A 21,954-nucleotide genomic window follows, 5' to 3' on the forward strand; every position below is an offset into this window, starting at 1 on the left:
GACAGGAAAAAATGACCGATGACCTCTAATCTTGAATAATCACCAAAAAGGTTGGAGTGCGGAAGATTTGGGGATCAAAGAAAAACTAACCTACTGAGTGAATAATAGTTTGACACTTTTTTCAAGCAAATATGTAAATCAATGTTGAATTCAAGTTTTTCATTTATGAAGGGTATCTAACCCATTATATAGTAGAGTGAATTGGTTGGGGAATGTTTCAAATAATATGCATTTTTACAGTTTTCTGTCATAGTATACACAAAAATAAGCAGCTGTTTGACCTAAATGCAGAAATAACCAGTAATTACTGCAGGGCTTGTGCGTGTCTTTTCTGTCCACAAACATCACGAATGTCAACGGGAAATTGACATGAGTAGTTGTAACTTCCCTTTACCAAACAGTCAACCGTTTTGAATATTAGCTAGACAATTTAACAGGTGATTTCTTTTTGTACATACAAACCATTTCAAACAGGCGATCGATAACAAAAATGGGAGACCTTCTGCTCGACATATTGATATTTATTGACACATCTATCGAGTAATATTGTAGTGTATTCCAGTTTTTAGAGGGTGTTGATGTGTATTCACCTTCCCCCCTCCCTGACAAAGAGCGCCGGTGTTCTGACACCAACGGCCGCGCTGCTTCAGACAGTCCGGATCCGGACTCTCTGGTTAAGTAAACGGTGATCCGCTCCGGGTTTTTCTGCAGACCACGTGTGCCAGAGCTGAGGTGACTGGCAGGACTTGTTTACTGGAGAGACTCACAGAAAGGAGAGACGGAAAGAGGGGGGACCTGAGAGCAATCGCTAAACGGAACGGGAATCCAAGTTTTTACACTTGACCCGTCTTTTTAAGTCTTTTTTGTTTGTTTACCTCATCGTTTTTTGACTATCGGAGACGGGATACTGACTTTCTGTATGCGTGTGTGTTTTTTTCTTGTATTTTTAACTCTACCGCCGACACTGAAACCTCGTTTGTTTTGGATTAGCTAGCTAACGTTAGCTGTTTTTCCCCGTCGGCTAACGTTAATCTGAGAAAAAGAAACGGGCGGCGTGGTGGAGAGTTTGCTCACTTCCAAGCAGCGTGCGGGTCAAACAGATCCGTTATTTTGTCGTTTTTTCCCTGACACAGTGGAGGGGAAAGAAGTAGCGTTTACCTCCCAAGTTTTCCTTCTTTCTTTTCTTTCTCCCGTCTTGTCGTTTTATGGGTGTTCATTCGTTTGCGGCGTGGTGGTCAGCGGGGGTGAAGGAGTTCAGAGGAAGGTCGTAGTAGAGAGAAAGCTGTGTCGCTGCACGTTTTTCCTGCACGTAGCTGCTCGGAGGAGTTTCCTGGGATGTGCTCCCATCTATCTTAAAAAGGGTGAGCTTCTGAGAAGATACCAGCAAACGGGAAAATATAAAGACCTGTGGACTTCAAAGGAGAGTGCAAACCCTGCCAACTCCCCTTCTTGGCTCTGTATGAAGTGATACCCATAATAACTTCAGCCTATGTCTGCTGGATGAGGAGACTGTTTTTCTACACAGGGGAAATACTTCTAAGCATTTTTTTTTTTAAGTGGCTCTTCCCTCATTGGAGCAGTGCATTACAGAGAAATGAGCCCGGGGCCACTGGACCTACAAACTAGCCCCCCGCGTGTGGGATATTAATAATGATACTGTTATTTCTCTCATGATTCAGTGGAGCACCGAAGTTAAACAGATGAACGTGGACTGTCGTCTTCACTTATGGAAAATGAAGATCTTTACTCGCACATGTGTTGCCAGAACCCAAGATCACGTTATTTAGTGGTCTGCATTTTTTCCAGGGCTCACATATATCACAAACTTGGCTTGGAGGATACATTTATTACCAAACCCCCCGAATCACGGGGGGCAACTCGGTTGGCTACATTGAACCTTCATTTTTAAGAATTTGTTTCTCTGATATTCCAACGCCTTTTTGAGATAAACATTTCTCCCTTGATATTGGAGTTTTTTTATTGGGAAGCTTCAAGAGGAGAGCACAACTTCCCCTCAACTCAAAATGAGACGGTGGACGATAAAGCTGCGAGCACAAATTGTGTTTTTTATCATCTGCACCTGCATTGTGTGCCAGTGTGGACTAACTAACGGAGAAAGTAAGTATTCCATTTTTTCAAAGTTGTGTTGCTGTATGTTTGTCATGGCACATTACTAACTAGTATAATTACTAGTATAATAATTTAAATAGTTTGAAAAAATAAAATTTGTATTGATTTGTTTACACTTGATAACAGCACTGAACATTAGAGATGAAAAGTTAATATCTTTTCATCAATATAGAAAGATAAACTGCCATAAAGTATGATAAAGACACTTTGATTTACGAAAGGAATATTAATGTGTAATTTAAGTGTAATAAGAGAAATGTCACTAAGTTTGTCCTAGCCAGGGGGAATATTCTAGGAATAATGGAGCTACAAAATTGAGCTTATTTTATTGTTTTTATTTGATCAATCAAATTGATAATTTTAGTCACGGGATCTTCGCCTTCATTCCCGCGCATGCGTAGAGTTTCATACAGGGTCTAATTAAGGAGCTAGTAATTTCACTTGTCGGTATGCGTGGCCGCGCGCTAATAATTGATATTCCTCCGTGAAGTTTTCGTGTAATATCTCCGCCCCCTCGCGCTGTCTCTTAAAGGTACATATTTTAGCGGCCTGTGTTAGATGAGCCAGCCTCAGGGCCAGATTAGTCGCTGTAACTGGACGAGTGTGGTCTGCTGCAGCGAGTCTAAACTGGGAGTAGCAGGATTGGCCCTGTGAGCGCAGCTAGGCCTCTCATGGCGACGGACACACACCACAAACAACACACGCGCGCGCATACACGGCGCTGCTGCAGCAGGAACGTAAACAAATTAGCCGCCGACGCTAAGAAGTCTCTTTATAGGTGTTGGATTAGCCTACATTGCTCTTTAGCTCCAGATCTGACTAAAGTATGGGCGTCTTCGTCACCGGAGCCTGCCTATTCTGTGCGGTGTTTTTAAATCAATGAAACAAGGTGTTATAATAATAAAACTGCTTATAATATATGCAAAAATAGACAAGAGGGTTGATCCTGCTGTAAACCGCTCAATGACCTCGCCTTAATAATATTACAGTGATCATTTACAGTACAGAATTTTGTTTACAATAGGTATGATTATGGCAGGCTGCTGCTGCATTAAAACAGTCATATAGTGAAGGAAAAGCTACTGAACAGCCACCTTTTCATTGGCAAAGAAGTTCTCCCACAGTCTTATCCTGTAAGATCTGTATGAGATAAATGTGATATAAAATGTTATTGGATTGACATGGTTATAAAGGATGTGTCCAGCAGTAAAATGAACTTAATATTATCTTCTTGGTTTATCTTTATCATCCAGTTATTATATTTTTAACCGTTAAAACCGTTAAAATGTGACAGTGGTAGAAAAATGAATGAGTCAGAAAAACTGACTTTGTTACCTAAAATAGATCTTACATTTGACCATGTGACAATCATAAGTTACTATTGTAGTGTTATTTCAGTTTGAATGAATGAATAAATGTCTCAGTGGAAAACAAAGTCAATGTAAATCAAGACTAGAGGCTAGAAATGAGATATATATATCCGAATGCCCATTTTACTTGTTTCTCTGTGGTTTAACCTTTGGCCTAAATTTCAACTTGTGTGATTTGCATTAAGTGTTTAGATTAGATGATGAAGTATACAGAGTGTTATAGTAGACCAAAATGCTGCTTGTGAGCAAAAACATTTGTTTTAAATTTGTTATAAATCATCTAAATACTAGAATGTATAACACGCTTTTGCTGTTTATTTTCTGCAATTTATTATTGTTGTGGGTCTTGTAGTTTTATTACATAAAATGGCTCCCAGTGGCCAGGTTCAAAGGAAATGTTCTGGCTACTTTACACAGGTCATGTATGCAGACAGAACAGAGGCCCCTGAAAGGGGGTCTTATGAGACAGGGCTGCTGGTACCCCTCCTTCCTCCTTTTTTCTTTCTTTCTTTCTCTCTCTCTTTCTTCGGGAGTGGGGTACATGTCATTGGCTGTTTCTGGTTCCTGATTTACTCAATTCTCTGGGAAGTGACCATATTTGGCACTCTTGAGATGTTTACGCTTCAGAGGGGGGGGGGCAACAACAACCAAAATACTTAGAATACTTCATTCTGATCCACACGCTGCTGCCTGACATCTCAACCACAGTCATGGGAAAGAGGAAGCCGTATTGATGTAAAATCCTCGCTGCAGCTGTGATCTGCTGACCGACTCTAGAGAATGTGATAAAGCTGCTTTTTACAGGCTGTTGTTCGTTGATTTTGATTGGTCTGTTTGTTGTAGTTATCAGCAAACAGTTTTCTGAAGTAACCGCTGAGCTGTCTCCCGGTCGAACTCTCGAAAAACAAGTTGTGCAACTGAGAGCCTTGCCCCCTTCTTGTTCCTCTCAGGCTTGTAAGCACAGCTCTGTTGGAAAGGGCTAGTGTACATTTGTGTATGCATGTGTTGTTATGTATGCGTTTCCTCAGTGTGTGTGTTTTCTGATGTAGTGATGTTGTTGATTTGTAAAATCAGAGGAAAAAGAGATGTCCTTCATTTGTGTGTGAGCTTGTGTTTAGCCCACTTAGATACTGAGGCTCTCTTCAGTGAAGTGCACAGTGGCATTTCCCGACAATGCTGTGCATGCTGTGGAATGTGTTTGAAGTGGCCCACCATGTAGGTGCCTGTGTGTGTGTGTGTGTGTGCGCGTGCATGACTGTCAGTATGCACCCCAGCCACCCTGTGCTGTCTGCAGGACATCATCTCTCAGCTCGTGACCTGCCCACTTCCGGGCAATGTATGTTTTCCGTGTAGCTATCTGTGTGTGTGTGTGTGTGTGTGTCCGGAGGAGGTGGTCATGCATGAGAACAGTCTGTACTATAGCAGCAGGCTCAAGAGCACGCTGCCTGTTAGCTCCAGCCCTCTTTGCCCGGGTGGCCCCCTTGACCCACCGCACATCTGATTCATTAAATGGACTAATTGCTTGTTGTGTGGTGTTTTTTATAAAATCAGCAGGCGTTCATGTTTGACAATGAGGGGTAAACATCAAAACAATAAATGAGTTTGAGGTAACGGCTGTCAAATTGGGAAGCAGAGTAATTATAGTATAGTTATTTTATACACTTAAAACGGCATTAAATTTATAATCAAATTGAATTCCTCTTGTTTTATTCAGACGTATGCTGTATTCACAGAGAGGTCAAAGTAGTTTCCTGTGGTCTCTTTGACGTTGGTGGTTGCCTATTTCCTCATTCATAGCTATTTTATCTGTTGTTCTTATGGCTGTTTATTGACAGCCTTTACTGTAAGTTAAATGGGCTACATGCAGAATAGGTTTCACAATGCATCCGCAGAGCTGATTGCATATTACCATTGTATGTTTTGGTAGTCCATGTTCGCAGAGCCTGCAGACAATGGGGGTCATGAACTGAGGCTCCACCAGCTGCGTTGCTGCTACTTTCCAGTGTCGGCCAGGAAGGCAATATGGACTGCTAAAGGAAATTGACTGTTGGGGTGCCTTTCCTAAGTGCTTCCTCTTCTGCTCTTATCTTCCCAAGTATCCCTTTAAACTTCTCTTAACTTAACAATGCTGTGTGTGTGTGTGTGTGTGTGTGTGTGTGCTTGGCAGTCTTTTTCAAACAGCAATACAAATGGAGGATGAGAACGACCTGACCTTTACTACCACAATTCACAGTTGTATCAGTCGACACTTAACGACATTCACATTTACGCTTGTTTGCTTGTGTATTTAGTTTGGTCTTCAACAGACTCTTTAATACTATGTCACTGACACACACTGCTAGCATCTATGAAGGATGTGAAGTGGCGCTATAAGGCATCATAAGGAGGCATACTGAAGGTCTGTTTTTGACACTTTTAATCAACTTTTTGGGCACAAACAACAACAAAAAAAGCAACTTTGGCCCTCGGTTTCGAGATGCAGCATAACATTTATTACACAAATTTTGTGTAGCTAGCAGCTAGCAGACTAGTTAGACAGACAGGAATAGATATACAAGCTTTGTTGGAATGCTGACAAAAATGTTTAATGTTACAGTTGTTGTGCTTTTTGATACTTACTCATATTGTGTTGGGTCAATGAATGTATATATAGATGGACAACGCGTCTCCATCTGCTCCCATTGTACGTAATTGATGCCAAAATAGCCCCCTTGATAGGTGCTGCCATCATATGGTGACGTCATATGGAGCCAGAGACTGCGCAGTAGAGATCGGTGAGTGAAGCGGCCGTAGCCACTTCCGCTAACCCAAACACACACTTAACTTACCGAAAAAACAGCAAGGATCCCGCTCACCGGCGTGTTTAACAGCAGAACAGCTTCTCTGTGTTGGTCTGAGGTTAACGTTCACAGGTATGGAAACTTCAATGACGTGTAGTGATTGTTTTAGTTACGTTTCCACTCGCGGATCGCCCTCCGCTCTGCTCACCCAGAACTGATAGGCTGCAGGAGCCGAATTTGTCAACAGAGCTGTCAATCATCATTTTGACAGCATCAAATAACTAATTGAAAATACACTTCAGAAACCATGTTTGAGAAAAAATTATCGGGCGTGTATTTTGATTTTATAGTTTGACCCATGCCCCACCTGTTAACATGGAGGAGGCGGGCTTTATGACCTATACTGCAGCCAGTCAGTAGGGGGCGCCCGAAATGTTTTGGCTTCACTTTTAGGGAGCTGTCATGTCGTCCATGTCTTTATCAATCTATGTGTTGGGGGCCAGTCTGCCCGGGAGCTCTCTCCGATTTAGGTCTAATGTGATTGAATACAATGTGTAAGAAAAAGAAAAAGGTTAAACTTGCCGAACTTAACTATATGCTAGCAGCAAAATGTATCTTAATGGGGCGCAGGTTTAGCTCCGTTGGTAGAGCAGGTGCCCATATACAGAGGCTAGAGTCCTCATCACACTGATCGCAGACATGACTCCTAGTCTGGTGATCAGTTGGTGCATGTCTCCCCCCACCCTCTGCTCTACACCCTCTACTAGCCAAAAAAAAAATCTTAAAATGAAGACCTTAATAATCTTACAGAATACCTGCATGTACTGCAACAAGTGTCAACCCAGCCTTTTGTGCTCTTTCAGAAACTAGCTGCTGCCTGCCATTCAAACTAAGCTGCAAACAGCTTTCCATAGTGCGACTAAACAACAATCAGACTTGGATCTCTTGTCTTCCTGTGAGATTTCCGAAAGATAAAGCAAAAATGCTCAACCAGCTGATTTGTCACTGGATTGCAAATTCCCTCTGACATGCTTTTTTTCCAACCCAACACAGTGTCAGGCTGAAATATGTGCATTAGTCTGTAGAGATAAGTGGGGTGGGGGGTTTTTAATACTGAGCTAAGTTGATGCCCTCCTCTCTGACTCCCATTCCTAGATAGAGCACTGTTTATGTAAACGTCTGCTCACTGCACAGAAATGTGGTTGGGAGGGGATGGATGGGGTGCAGGGATCACACACACACACACACGCAGACAAACACACAGAGAGCGCCGTTACGCCATGCTGCAACAATCCTATTTGATAGTCCTTGTTGCTGTTTGGATCTGCCCTATTTTAACATTTGGTGACTTCACGCAGGAAAATCCAAGCTGAGCTGACCCTGTAATGCACGGATCAGCAAAGGGGATCTTTTTGGGGCCTTTAGCGGGCAGGAGCAGACACCGGCTCTATGTTCTAATGAAAGTGAATTTAAAAATCCTTATTTTTGTCGTCATTTTGGCTACAAATAGTGTTTTTTTGACACGGTTGCTCTCCAAACCTGATATGAAATGTCTTTGGTAGATGTGACGTGAAGCCTCTGGCCCAACTGGCTGGCACCTGACCAGAATGAAAGATATGTGTTTTTCTATTGTTTTGGCATTTCAGCAGTCTGCAGACTTTTTATGCAAGCTGTTCTGTTGACGTAAAACTTTTTAAACAGCGTTTCCAGATGTATCTACATTAGTGTGAGAGTGGAGGGGTGAATGGTTTGTGTCACATCATGGGAATGTGTATCTGAGCTCTGGTGGTTACACACCATGCCTTAATTTGAAGGTCACACTTGGAGCTGTTAACGTGCCCATCTCTGCCGGACACTGATCCTCTCGCTGTGTCGGAGTGGCCTTTCTGGTTTAACCTGACCTCATTGACGAAAGCTTATATGTATGAAAGTTTGTGTCTCACAAGGAGTGTAACAGGCCTGTGGAATAGATCTAACACAATTTAACAACTTTTAACTATAAGTATAAGAGTTCCCAGCTGTGCCATGACGGCTTAGTCTGTTATCTATGCTTTTAATTATTCAATTAGGAACTGCCTTTTTCTTTTCCGTTAATATTGTCTGCATCACAGATAAAAACCAATCAATTTTAAGTTTGTTGCTTTAACAATTAAGGATAAACTCTCGGGGTGTTCAGTTGTTTGCGTTGCTCTGGACGTGCATAACTTCATAACATCCAAGTGTGCAAGAGCGCAGGGAAGCACGAGAGCGTGTGTGTTTGTCGGGCTGTGTAACTGAACCTGATGGGTTAAATTTATTTTGAGGACAGTCATATGACTGAGAAGTGGCCATTTGACACACAGCCAGGTCAGTCCTCAAGCAGTTAATTACACACACACGCACACACACAGGATCATAATGTGGAGGACGGATTGGAATGGAGGTATTGAAACAAAAACAAAAATTGGCTCCAAATGATGAATATGACATGTGGAAATCAATCATGGATATTAGCTGATAGTAAATGTCAAATTGATTACCTCGTAATGGTTGTGCAGACGAAGGCAGCTGTTGACATTTGAGATCACAATCACGCAAATGCTTTGTTGCATTGCTATAGCTTGCAGTTGTGTTTGAGTTTAGGTGTTTTCTGACCATAAAAAAAGAAAATAGAACCATTTTTTGCATTTTGTGTAAAAACATATAAAATCAGGCTTAAACATGGACCTATCTGTGTTTCTACAGCGTTCTGGGCGAGAAAAATGCAACAAAATAAGAGAAATGTCTAAAAGTGAACGGGTTGAACGCGTGCTATCTCTCTCCCTCTGGTGTCCATGCTGTCTCCCTCCTGGCTCTGCGTCTCTCCTCTCCTCCTCCCCTATCCATCGCTCATCCTCCCTCCCTGCGTTTTACGTTCAGGGGTAAGAGGGTTCACTCTCATCCACTGATTTGTTTTTCTTTCACACTGCAGATGCGCACAGCCGGCGGACCTGCCTTCCACACACACACACACATACACACACACTCACACACCTGCTAATCCCGCTCTGTGTGCGCTGGGAAAGCCTCCTCTTTCAAACCTCTCAAAGGTGTGAACTCCCTCCATTTGACACTCTCTATCTCTCTCCCCCTCTTTGTTTTTTTGTTGTCTGCTCCCATGTTAGGCCCGCTTGCTCCAGCTGGGCCTACGTGATGCTTAACACACGTACACCTGCACGACGTGAGCAACAGCAGCCCGTCACATGGACATCTCTGATTATGCTGTGTCTGTGTGTCCTTTCATGAGTACTCATGCTCGTATATGTAATGTGAAGTGCATGTGTGTGTCTGGCGGGGGGTGAGGGGGGTCTGTTTTTGTCCTGATGAACTAGCCTGAGATGGGTTACTATGGTGACAGTACTAGCTGTGCTGGCAGTAGTACAGTGCTCCCTCCACCTCCCCTGACTGAAAACACCTCTAGCCTCACTGCATAGAACTCACATTGAAGTCTTTTGCTGTAGTTGTCTTAATACACTCATAAGACAATAGTAACATTATTGAGGTTCTGATTGTACATGATGCTAGTGGAGAACTTGCAGACTGCTAAACCTTTAACCTTTTTGTTTACTGAGCTTATAAGAATTTAGTCTCAGCACCTGTTATCAAGTCAGGGCCGCTCGCCAGTCAGCATGTAGGAGTCACTCAATGAGTCTGTCCTGTTCCAGACACAGTTTAAAGTGTTTAGATTGATCCATCATGTGACTTCACTTGTCTGTTTTTCATGTGTGCTTCGTATTGATCATAGGCATCCGCAGGAAGTTGCGATCACGTAAATTCAAACTATTGTTTATCCATGTTTCCATGCTAAAAGCTACGTCCTCATGCCACCTTTGTCATTCTACATTGGACCACGCAACGCCAGCATAAAGTCGCGTAAAGCACTGTTTTTACCTACCGTTCTGGCGTTGCGGAAGCAAAACGTGTGCGAGGTGTAAACAAACAGCGCATGTTTCAAATACACACACACAGCGCTGTTCCGCCCTGCCAGCTCTGCAGTTTACACAGACGCCGTTTCGCCTCTGTTACACCCCTGTTACTACCTCCGATGCCGGCTCAGAGGCGGGATGACTTCGCCCCACCATTTCGCCTCCGTGCATTCTACATAGAAGACAGAGCTTAACAGAGGCGTAATAATCCCGCCTTGAACTGACAGTGTTAAAGTGCCTTTAATGATCAATCAGAGACTATGTTCCTAACTGTCCACCAACCAGAGGCTGTTTTACTGATGTGTGTGTCAGCACTGAGTGTTTGTACAGTGAGATAGTCATTTTAAACTGCTGCAGCAGCCGAAATAACGAGTAGAACTGCAGAAATGTAATAAATAACGTGCAGATTCTCCTTTGCACAGAAGAATAGCACTGTAACATGCGCAGTGTGAAATGAGCCTTTCATGGCAATTTAGTTTCCCTCAGTTTTTACACTCTTTATTTGGCCTAAAAACATTGCAACCTGCATTGCAACTTTTTTAAAAAGCGGCTGCGAAATCAGGTATTTTTGGCTGCTACAATCACATAAAAAGGCAGCTGAATCCTGGAGGGACTAGATACAGAGCAAAATCACCTCCTTAACAAAAAGAGTGCATACAAAAACCTCTTATCATTTCCTTCCTTTGCCCACTGTGCTCTCTGTCCACTGCTGCAACATTTCACCACCATGAAACCAGATGAGTGAGAGCAGTAACTGCTTAATGACAGACTGTATGCTTGTATGATTTTATGAGGGTTTTTATTAACTGTTATCTGACTGTTTTAATAACTTGTTTGTTTAGGGAGTGAATTTTATTTATGAATGGTCCCTTTTTTTTTATCAATGAACAGCCTCTATTCAAGCCTTAACAAACTCACTTATTCAGCCTCTGCAGCTCAGTTTATGTTGAAGCGCAACTGATTTTGATCGTTTGATTAAAAGAAATTGATAGTGTTTTTTTTTTTTAAAGCAGCTACAATGCAGAGTAATTCGTTATGAAATCTATAACCAATTCATCCATAATCTATACTGCTTATACTGATCAGGGTCGCCGGAGCCTATCCAAGCTGTCATTGGGCGAGAAGCGGGGTACACCCTGCACTTGTTGCCAGTCAATCACAGGGCTGACACATAGAGACAGACATTTCACGCTCACACCTACGGGCAATTTTACAGTCACCAATGAACCTAACAAGCATGTCTTTGGACTGTGGGAGGAAGCCCACTTCTTCCGAACAGGGGTTCGAGCTAGGAACGTCCGAGCCGTGAGGCAACGGCGCTAGTGCAGCGGCGTGAAAATATCCAGGTTTGAAAATCATTAGCAAAGCCCTACAGCGGGTCGGCAGGAATTAATCTCAAAATTACTGAGGCCAAACTGCGTGGCAGATTAAATCTCAAGTGAATTGAGTTGCATGTTTCGACAATATTGAACATATTAATCAGCAATATTGTACGAACGTAAGTGAGTGTGCAAAAGTTGGCACAGAAGAGCCTCTATTAAATACTGAAGTGGCTGATTATTACACAAAAGGATGGGAGACAGGACACTCAGTAATCATGGCCTGCATTTAACATCAATTATGACACATTTTTGCTTAATGCTGATTTGGAGCTAAAATATGAAGTCAAAATGCAAAGCTCTTAAACGGGCTAATTCTTAAATGTACTTTTAGTTCAGTTCAAACTGTCAGGTGTCTACCCCTCCTCTGTGTGTGTGTGTGTGTGTGTGTGTGTGTGTGTGTGTGTGTGTGTGTGTGTGTCTTGGAAAAACACAACAAAGCATTTAGAGCGGAGACGTAAGCATCTGTTATGGCAAAACATTAAGCGTTGAAGCATTCAGGTCAGACCTATTTTCTTAATGTTATTGGATAGTTGTTGACTTGAGTGTGTGTGTGTGTGTGTGTGTGTGTGTGTGTGTGTGGGTGCATCATGTGCCTTTTGCTGCTGTAACAATGTTTAACTAGTCATTAGGCGTCATGTTGTTGGGGAAAGGGAAGAAAACAGACACTTAAGGACGGCGTGGAGTGAAAGGAGAAAACACTGGAGGGACTGGAGCCGACATGGAGAGAAGAGGTAGAGAGAGCAACAGTAGTTTACGAGCCTGCTTCAAGCATTCCTAATTCACTTACAGTTAAAGGGGGCCCATATTGAATCATGCCTTGCTGTTAAATGACAGCATAATGAATGGAAGTCATTTTACAAGACCGTCGCGGCCACAGACCCTCCACTCCAGGGACCCGTCTGTCGGAGGCGAGGTAACAGCCAGTGATTTGTTGGCTGGGGGGCCCTTTTCAACGTTAACATGACGTCAGTATTCCTCCCATGCCATACCTAGCATGCTCGTGGATATCCTGTACGGAAAAACCAACAGAGGAGGGTTGGAGCTGAAGATCTTTGGGAATCTGCGATGGTTCTTTTTTTAATGAAAAACAAACAAGCACAAGGGGGTTTCTGAAACATGTTTTGTCCCTTTTTGTAGCTTTTGATGCAGCCTAGCAGCTAGTTAGCTTTTTAGATTGCTAGCTGAAGTTAGCGGTGTTGTATTGTTTGCTGTACACAAAAAGTGTTAGCTATATCTCATTTTCTCCACCTACATCACCGTCAAATTAATCCAAAACTAAGGGGCGCCAACATCAATCCAACCCAAGAAATGTGGGATATAAGTTTTGTTTTACTGATCTTCTCCAAAGAGAACACAGGACAGCTGATTGCCAGAGAAACGTGTGCTGAAGCCGACAAAAAAACCCCAATTTAATTTCAGTGAGAGACTTTAAATGGAAGGAGGGACTGAAGCTGTGTGTACAGGCCTGAGCAATGGAAAAGGTAGAGGGAGGGAGAGATATGGAAAGAAGGAAGCAAGAGAGGCAGGATGTGTGTCTGCATGTTTGTGTGTGTGTGTGTGTGTGAGGTTTTCCTGCAGCAGCCAGTGAGAGCCGGTGGTCTAACAGCACAGACAAACGGGCCATTAAACTGACCTGGCCCCTCTGCTCTCCATCCCTCCAGCCTCCCCTCTGCTTCTCCCTCTTTTCCGTCTTGGTTTGTCAACTCACCCAAAATCACCCCCTCCCCCCCACCCTTCCACTCTTTTCTGTCTCTCTGTTTTTTTTTTCTGTAACACTTCTCTTTCTCCTTCGCTTATATTCAGCGTCCTTTCTTGCTATCCCATCTCCTCTCCTTGTTAGCTCGTCTCCCCTCTCCTCTCTGTGGACTACAGCCGTACAAATACACACACACGTTTATATTTACACACACAAACAATCGGACTCTCATTTCAAGGCAGTTAAAATCGAATCATCTCCTCCTCTCTCTGCGTTTCTCTTCGTGTGCATCAAATTTTGGATTCAGCTGTAGCTGGGAGTTGGCAGCGTTGCAGCAATCCGGTGAAATCAATAGGATTTGCCATGCTTGGGATGAGCTCACTCGTCCATTCACCACACTGGGAATACCTCCACTAAACCCCTAAACTGTCTTAGCTGGAGGTTAAAACTACAGAGTGTCATAAGACAGTGTTAGCAGTTAGCTACAGCCTGGGCAGCTGGCCCATCACAACTACAATTCTCTCCCTTCCCAATTGAATCCCTCTTAGTGTTAATTTTTCTGCCCAAGCCCAAGCGCTGATTGGCTGCAGGACAAAGTGCAGGACTATAGGAAGCAAGGCGGGATCGGAAATGTAGCCTCACGGCCCCTGTTTAACCGTAAAGTTCTTAAGCGGGCGGATTTTGAGGAAGAAAGAGAGTCATACGAGATGGAAGCAGCCAGAGCCATCAGGCAGGCGTAGCTGGTCCAGCCTCGTGTGTAGATCTCTGCTTCTCTGGTTTGTGGGTCGGAGCGTTGGTGGGGCTGGGCCCTGCAGCTGCTGCCGTGTGGCTGCAGTTCAAGCAGGGGAAACGAGCCCCGGCTGCCTCCCTCTCAGGCCGAGGCTCACCACACCAAGACGCCGCACCGCGCTCCGCTCGCTAACGTGGGAAGATGAAAAGGAACATCAGATGTTTTTTGTATTACTCACTCTGTCCTGTGTGTGTATATATGTGTGTGTTGCTTCTGTGTCTTGCTCTATATCTTGGGCACAGTCCAGCCTGCAGTTGATTACCTGCTCCTGTTTCATAGTCCTCCATAGTCTGTTCCCAAATGCTTTGACTATGTCAGGAATGCTGCTCCCCCCTACATGCTTTTTTATTTGTTTGGAGCGCACCACCTGGTTTAGCTGTTTGTAGGGCGTGGCCTGAATTTTTCCGATTTTTTTTTTTTGGCTTGTGTTTTACCAGCTGTCCAATTATTCTTTAGTGAAGGAACATGTTGGTGGCAGTTGGTCATAAGTGGAGAGGCTGAATAGATCTGATAAGTTGTGTGTATTTGTTTGAAATTACATGTTTCTACAACTAAATTACACACGCATTACCGTCATAGTGAACATGTCAGGTTCTGTAGAAGGTTCCTGGTTCGAGTCCCGTTTAGGACGTAGGGTGGCCTTTCTGTGTGTAGTTTGCATGTTCTCCCTGTGCATGTGTGGGTTCCCTCCAGGTGCTCCGGCTTCCTCTCACAGTCCAAAGACACGCTTGTTAATTGGGGACTCTAAACTGCCCGTAGCTGTGAACACAGTCCAGGATGTACCTGCCTCTCGCCCAATGACAGGTGGGATAGGCGTCAGTCCCCCTCGACCCTGAACAGGAAGCAGTATAGATAATGGATGGATGGATGAGCTGCAGCACGAGCTTACAGTATGGGGAGGAGGAGGGAAAAGGAATGAGGAAGTGGACTGTGCAGTCTTATCTGCTTTACATACGGGCTGAGGATTTTTAAAAGTAAAAAGTAAAGTATAAACTCAAGCACTTTAGAAACTCAGTCATCTTATCTCATATCAAAAAGTCAGACATGAGACATGTTTCCCTGTCAGACTACACATGTCCGCACAGTGGATATTTGGTGTTGGGGTTGGTGGACATGCACTCGAGGGATCACTTCCTATCAGGTACACTGTCACTCCAAGTAGATGTCCGACAGGGCCGTCGATGCACATTCTGCTCCTGCTCCTTCTGCCCTCTCTTCCTCTCCTCCCTCCCCGCAGCCTCGAGTCCAAGGTCGAACAAAGCTCAGTGGGACTAGAAAATAGTGAGTCATTGTTTTTAAAACCAAGTGACAGTGACCCGGCACCTCACCTCACCTTTTCTCTCTTCCTCATTCTTTCTCTGTTTGTTTTCTGTCTCTTTTTCTCCCTCTGTCTGCACCTACCCTTGCCCCCCCTCTCCCTCCTTCCCTCCAGTCCTCTCTCCTTTTGCCTGTGCCGGGAGAGAGAGCGAAGGAGGCGAGCCAAAGTCACCAGTGTGATCTGATTTAGGCCCTCTCTCTCCTCTCTTGGCCAGCCATCTGACAGCGCAGGGCCTGCATGTTGCTCTTTTCTACCCGCTTCAATCTGCCACAGCCTGGCCCGGTGCCACAGCTGTAACGGGACCCAGCGTTGTGTATAAATAGAGTCAGCCGGCTCGCCTTGCCATGCTCCTCAATGGGAGGCTGAGGCAATGGAGGAACAGGTGCTCCAACCCACACACGCCCTCACTTTCCCAAGCCCCCCCTTCCCCCCAACCAGCCTTTATCTGATGTCCTCAAATGTGGGCGTACAGGTCGGTTGGATGCACGTGTTACCTGCATCGCTAGCTCGTCGTATGACTTGATTATTGTCCCCTTTCACTTTTAAAGATTATATTTTCTATGTGTTTAAATTCAGTGGCACTCCACGCTTATTTCCACTCTTCATATTGCCCCCCTCGCTGCCTCTCCTTGGCTCACTCACTGTTATTTCGGTCCTCAACTCTCTTTGTTTTGGAGGTACAAGTTGGTACATGTTAATCAAAATGCCTCTCATGCAATTTCTCAGCATCATTTTTCACTGTAGAAGCCACAGCTTGGCAGTGGGCGCACAGGGAGCTGGCTTTACTTCTCAGGACTTTCCACAGCTATATTAACAAACAAATGCATTTTTCCACTGGCAGCCCACTTGGCACGGCGGCCGCATATTCTCTCTCCTCGGGTTTGTTCAGCAACCGAGCTGTTGACAAATCTATAATCAGCAGATCACCTCATCAGCGGCAACGTGCGCCTAAGCTGACAGAGAGAGGAAACTTCTCACAGTCCAGAGTTAGCCGTCACCTGGTTTCATGCTGGCCAGGTCTGGTTTCACGCTGAGCGAACGTGCGGCTTGCCCTCTGCTACACTGAAAGGCAGAGGCGGGCCGTCCCCCCCGGGCCACAGAGGGCTCCACTCACCTGCTCAAAGCTGCCACCGTGATCCACTTTCTCACCGCCGGCCAGCTACTGTTAGTCGATGCATATTAAATTCTCTGCGAGGGAGCACAACTCTAAAAATAAGAGAAGAATCTGTCTGAAATTGTAGCTACACTATAACGGATGCTGCAGCTGTGGGTGCTTACTGAATAGTGGAGATTGCACTTTCTGTCAGAGATAGCTGTTACATTGCTATGACCTCAGTTGCACCGGTCGTATGAAGTCATTTTTGGGCTGCAATTATAGGGGGGCTTATTCTGTGAGGAGCTGGTTCTGCTTCATACTATACTGTTAAGTTAAGATTTGAAGATATGCATCCAATACAACTACTATATAACTCCATATTTCTCTTAAAGGGTTGTGTGTGAACTTGGCGCTTGTGCCCAAATATCGTTGCCATATATCAATTAGACCATTACTGTTATAACAATCCTGCCGAAGCTTCAAATTAGGGATGAACAACATTTCGTCAGCACTCCAATGCAGCATGTTCAGACAAAAACGGATATTGTGACGTCCTGAGTACTTCCGGTGTTTTCCCAGCATGCACTGGGGCGGACTTCAGGTATACATATTTTGTTGAGGAACGTGTGTCTTGCTTGTATTTGGGTTGTGTTGCAGTGTTTGTGTTTGGACATCGTAGATTTCACATTCATGTTGATGGTTTTGGTGCCGTGGGTCAGGGGTCAATCGCCAGTCGTGACCCCCCCCCCCCCCCCCCCCTTTGACAGTGTACAAGTGAGTGTCTCTCATATTGGGATCGTTATTAAAGCTCTTAAACGCACAGCTCGCTACAATATCAAGAAAAACTGCATATTTTTGTGTAGTATCACGAGGCCCTAACCCATCTCTGTATATTGCATGAAGCTGAATGGAGCATAGACAAACAGTTGTATAAGTCGTGTTGTTTTTTAATGGTCACATCGTATAAAAAAATAACATCAAAGCATACATCTTAACTAGTCATGCAGCACACATAGTGACAGGTGTCTGGACTTTTTGTGCGGTTATTATAAGCTGAACTGACTTTCCTGAAAATGCCGTTTTTCAAAGGAGCCGTCCGTTCGTTAATCTCCACATAAACTCATTCACCTCTCTCCATCTCCAGCCTCTATGCTCTGCTGTTTCTGTTTGTCTGACACCCCTCTATGCATCCCTCCTCCTCCTCCTCCTCCTCCTCCTTTTCTCATTCCTGCTGCCAAATTAAGTGTCAAACAGACAGGGAAGGCGGGTGGATGGCCCACATTTCGCCTATAGAGGTCCACACAGTATGGTACAGTACGTTCCAGACAGTCTGTGCTCTGTTATTCCTTTCTCTCTCTCTCTCTCCGCTCTGCTCTGATACAAACCTCACCCCCTCCCCAATACCCCCCTTTCTCCCCCCTAAGGCTCATTAGCGGCTGATTGGGTTGTTATTGTAATTAAGAGCTCCTGTACAGCCAGGGAGAGCACCAAGCTGTCTGCTAATGGGTGGTCCTCGGTGGGAGGGTGGGCGAGAGAGGGGTCACGGTCATTGTCCACCGAACCCCCCCTACCCACACAATGTCTACCAGGGTTTTTTTTTAATGTGGGGGTCTGTTTATGTAAGTCATTTGTGTTGTCTTTCTTTGAGATCACAGAGATGGAAAATGATGCAGCAGGTGTCTTGTTGTGTGCTCGGTCACACGCTCTGTTTGTTTGTGTTGTAGCTGAATATTGCTTATTGTTGTGTTTGTGGCCAGTAGGTAACAAACTCTCCCCCTTCCCCTCTCCCCCCCTATGAGGCTGTGTGTGTGTGTGCTTGTTACTTGTCATGTAACAGTGGTCCATAGCGGCCCTCCATTCATGCATGTGATCACCAACCGTCCTGTAGGTCCCTTACGTCACCCTGCGTTCCTGCCTGGGCTCAGGTTACACTTTCACCCCCGCTAACTCCCTCGCTCGCTCCCCTCCCATCATTTCTCGTCACCCCTTCTTTCCTCCTCTTTTACCCGCGACCCCTCTCCGCTCCCTATTCGCGCTCTTTGCCTCTCCTGTGTCCCCCTGCTCCTCTCTGAAACCTGGGTGGACGAGAGGGAGGAGATGGCTCATTATTTTAAAGACACAGTGGCTCTTGCTCCTTTACTCTCCCTCCTTCTCCTCCTCCCGTCTTCCCCATCTGCCCCTCGATGACCCACGCCCCCCTCACCCCCCTCTCTCTCTCATTCCTGTCAGTCGAAAACAAGACTCCATTTTGCGCAGCAAGCTCCCAGCAGCACGGTCTGCTGCCTCCCCTCATGGCCCGCTAACATTTCTTTGTGTCAATAGAGCTTCTCCATCAGGGGACACGACATATGTGCTAGCCTGTTAGCATGCTAAGTGTGGAGAAAGGCATTATATTTATTACCTGCAGCGGGGAAAGTACTTTAAAGTGAAAAGGTCATGTTTGTGTCGTCTCGGTGCGTCTTGAGGATCACTGTGGGCAGAGGTGAGCAGCACCCTGGCCCTGCTGCAGTTGCGTAACACAGTTTGTTATGTTGTCGTGTTGCACAATAGGTATCCGGTTAGAGCTGCAGGCTGACAGCGAGTGGGTGGCCTGTAGGCTTGTTTGATGTGTCCAGGAGATAAGGCAGGAGGGGCAGAGAGGTGTAAGGTTGCTGTTATCACTGGGAATAACACCAACTGCCACATGGAGCAGGAAGAAGTGTGTTTTGGTTCTTGACACTGCGTGTGTCTAATAAAGAGGGTGCGGCCGAGGCAAAGTGACCTGCCCGTGTGAATGAGTAGCTGTTGTTGTTGCAAACTCGCTTTTATCTGATGAGATGCTTAACAGCTCAAATGGATTTATTGTCTTGTTTTATGAGTTGTTTTTGGCTGCTGGCAAGGCTGGCAGCGAGCGGAAGTGTGCAAAGTTGAGCCGGCTTTGGCCACGTCCACACTCATGTGTTCTGCTAAGTGTTTTCTATCCAACTCAGTGTTTAACGATTGTTTCCTTAGGTTTGACAGATATGGTCATGCAGGAAGAGCTTGTTGTGACCCTGCTGAACATCTTTAATGATTTCGGATTGGTAAAAGTTTTCCGTAGGCGGGCAATAAAGGAAAGTAATGACCTCATGCCCGCTTGTTGCTGCTGGCCCTATTTGAAACAGTGAAAAATAGACAGTTTGCAACAAAAATTCAAGGTTTTATAACTGATTTTGTAATTTATTTAAAATTCATTTGGTCACTTTATTCCAGAACTTCTGTTCCTCGTTTTAACCGTTGATATACAGTCTGTAGTTTAAACTGACAGACAAGCTCAGAGCGGAAGTGGGGATAACATGTCTTCAGTCGATCTGGGGGCATCCTGTCTCCGTCCCTCCTCTGGGGTCTGGTAACTGATATACCAGCCTGTGTTTCATCACTGTTTTGTTAGCAGTCCTACAGAGGCAAACAACATATTTCAGTATTGCCAACACACTGTCGTAATAAACAACCCAGTTTTATTTGGCCGTGTAGCGATTACGAGCTTTATTGGCTCCCGTCCACTATCAGAAGTGACTCTAACAGCTCTATTGATGTGCTGCTGGTCGGAGTTTGTCCCCGGATTGTTGACATGTTTGTCTGGCTAACCATTAACAGAATGGGAAGTTAATAGGTAGCTTACACCTGGGAAATGACAGAGGCCAATAACAAGTGAAGTTATAGTGGTGGATTCAGCTTGTAATTGGGGAGAAATAGAAAGAGGTTGCCTGCAAATGGCATTCAGTGAGGACACTATCAGATGGTGTGTGTCTGTATCAGACAGCAGACCACATGGACACCGTTAGGTTACTTTTGAGATAAGGGTCTCATTTTTTTTCTTTCCAAAAGGATCTTTTTCCAAAAAGAACTTTTGGCCTATTAAGAAGTCAAATGTCATTCTTTCCTCTTACTCTGTGATGCAGTTGTAACGGAGTAAATAGCGATTATTGACAGTTTTTTAATCCAATCTTCTCGACTGTTGGCCACTTTGCCTGGTAGTGTAGTTGTTGTACCTGCGTAGTTTCGTCATGTAAACAAACAGCAGGACTGTGACGGTAACTGCACGACCACAATACCGTGGTTATGTGACGACAACCAGTGGACCCAGTGACGATCATTATTATTATTTATTTATTTAGTTATTTATTTAAAATGTGTAAATATGATAGACCTTTAGCCTTCTCAAAATCCAGGTTCAATAAATTAACTTCAACTGTAATATTATGTAAAAACTTTCCACTATGAGCAGTGAAGCGCCGTTTTTTTCCCCCATTCACACAAACGCCACACGTCACATTTACATGTCGCTGTGGCAGCACGGACCAAACAGCAGGGCCTGAATGCTGTCAGTTGTCAGGTTTTGCAGAACAGAAATCAGGAGATCCAGCAGTGCGACACATCTCCGCTGACCCTAAGAGAGTGAAAGAAAAAGCAAAACTGAACCTACGTCACTGAAAGATGGTAAAAATATGCCGGTACGCATAGTGGCAGGACGAAGAAGGTAAACGATCAGCTCTAATACGTGCGCGTGGAACCGCAGCACGTGAGCGCGGCAGCTCCGCCCTTGATTCAGCACCGTCACAGCGCGAGTAAACAGATTACGTCTCATGATTAAGACTGTATTGAATGAGTATGTAAACTGAATGAAAATGGGTGTGTCGACTCCGTGTGCATTTATGCAAATGTTCCTCTAATTTTAAAACCTTGTTCAAACATCATCCGCAGCGTCTGTTTGTCAAGCAGTAAATCTCATCTCTTCCCGGCAGCTCCGTTCACAGAAGCTGAAACAGGCTTTGACACAGTGTCGACGGACATGTTTGTTTATATTTTTGGTTGATCTGGTTGGGAAACACCCGACCTGTATGATCGTTACTGATGTTTGTCATCACAGACAATTAAAATGAAGTTTGGGGTGGTGGGGGAGGGGGGTAAGAAATAATATTAACTTTGTTTTGGACTTGATTTTTCCCCTTGTTTTTATGTTGAAATATTGATTGCAGTTGAGAGAACAAAAAGTGTCAGACCTCCGACTTCACACGAATATGATAAGACAGCAAAAGAAGTCACGTTTTCCTTGTTCCACCTTTAAAAAGAAATACATGTGGAAATGTGCATCGAGCACCAGCAGCCTTTCCTCTCTGTACATCTCTTTAAGTAACTACCCCCTAATGAATTCTCCACTCCTCTGTTGTGTGTGTGTGTGTGTGTGTGTAAACAAGTGTGTGTATGCATTTACCATCCCAAATGTGGTCTTCTCTGTGTGTGTGTGTGTGTGTGTGTGTGTGTGTGCCAGTGTGTAGCAGCAGCGAAAGAGTATGAATGAGCACGGATAAGCATTTAGCTTCCAGGCTTCATTTCTGTTAACCCCTTCATGTCTGCTTCATTCAGATCAGACAGCGCCGCACAATAATTTAATAATTTCCTCTGTGGAGAGATACTGCTGGAGCCAGT

General features: G+C 44.6%; 1 protein-coding gene across 1 annotated transcript in view; it reads left to right on the top strand.

Moving 5' to 3' along the window:
• Positions 1-791: 791 nt before the first annotated feature.
• Positions 792-21,954, top strand: part of insrb (insulin receptor b) — a 76,849-nt gene continuing 55,686 nt past the window's right edge. The window contains exon 1 of the mRNA XM_069679983.1: positions 792-2,118. Coding sequence (XP_069536084.1) covers positions 2,025-2,118 — 94 coding nt within the window. The 5' untranslated portion in view covers positions 792-2,024. The remainder of the gene's footprint in view (positions 2,119-21,954) is intronic.

The sequence above is a fragment of the Semicossyphus pulcher genome, unplaced genomic scaffold (genome assembly GCF_022749685.1).
Source record: "Semicossyphus pulcher isolate SPU_LCO1_2020_fin unplaced genomic scaffold, fSemPul1.0.p SCAF_4, whole genome shotgun sequence".
Lineage (NCBI taxonomy): Eukaryota > Metazoa > Chordata > Actinopteri > Labriformes > Labridae > Semicossyphus > Semicossyphus pulcher.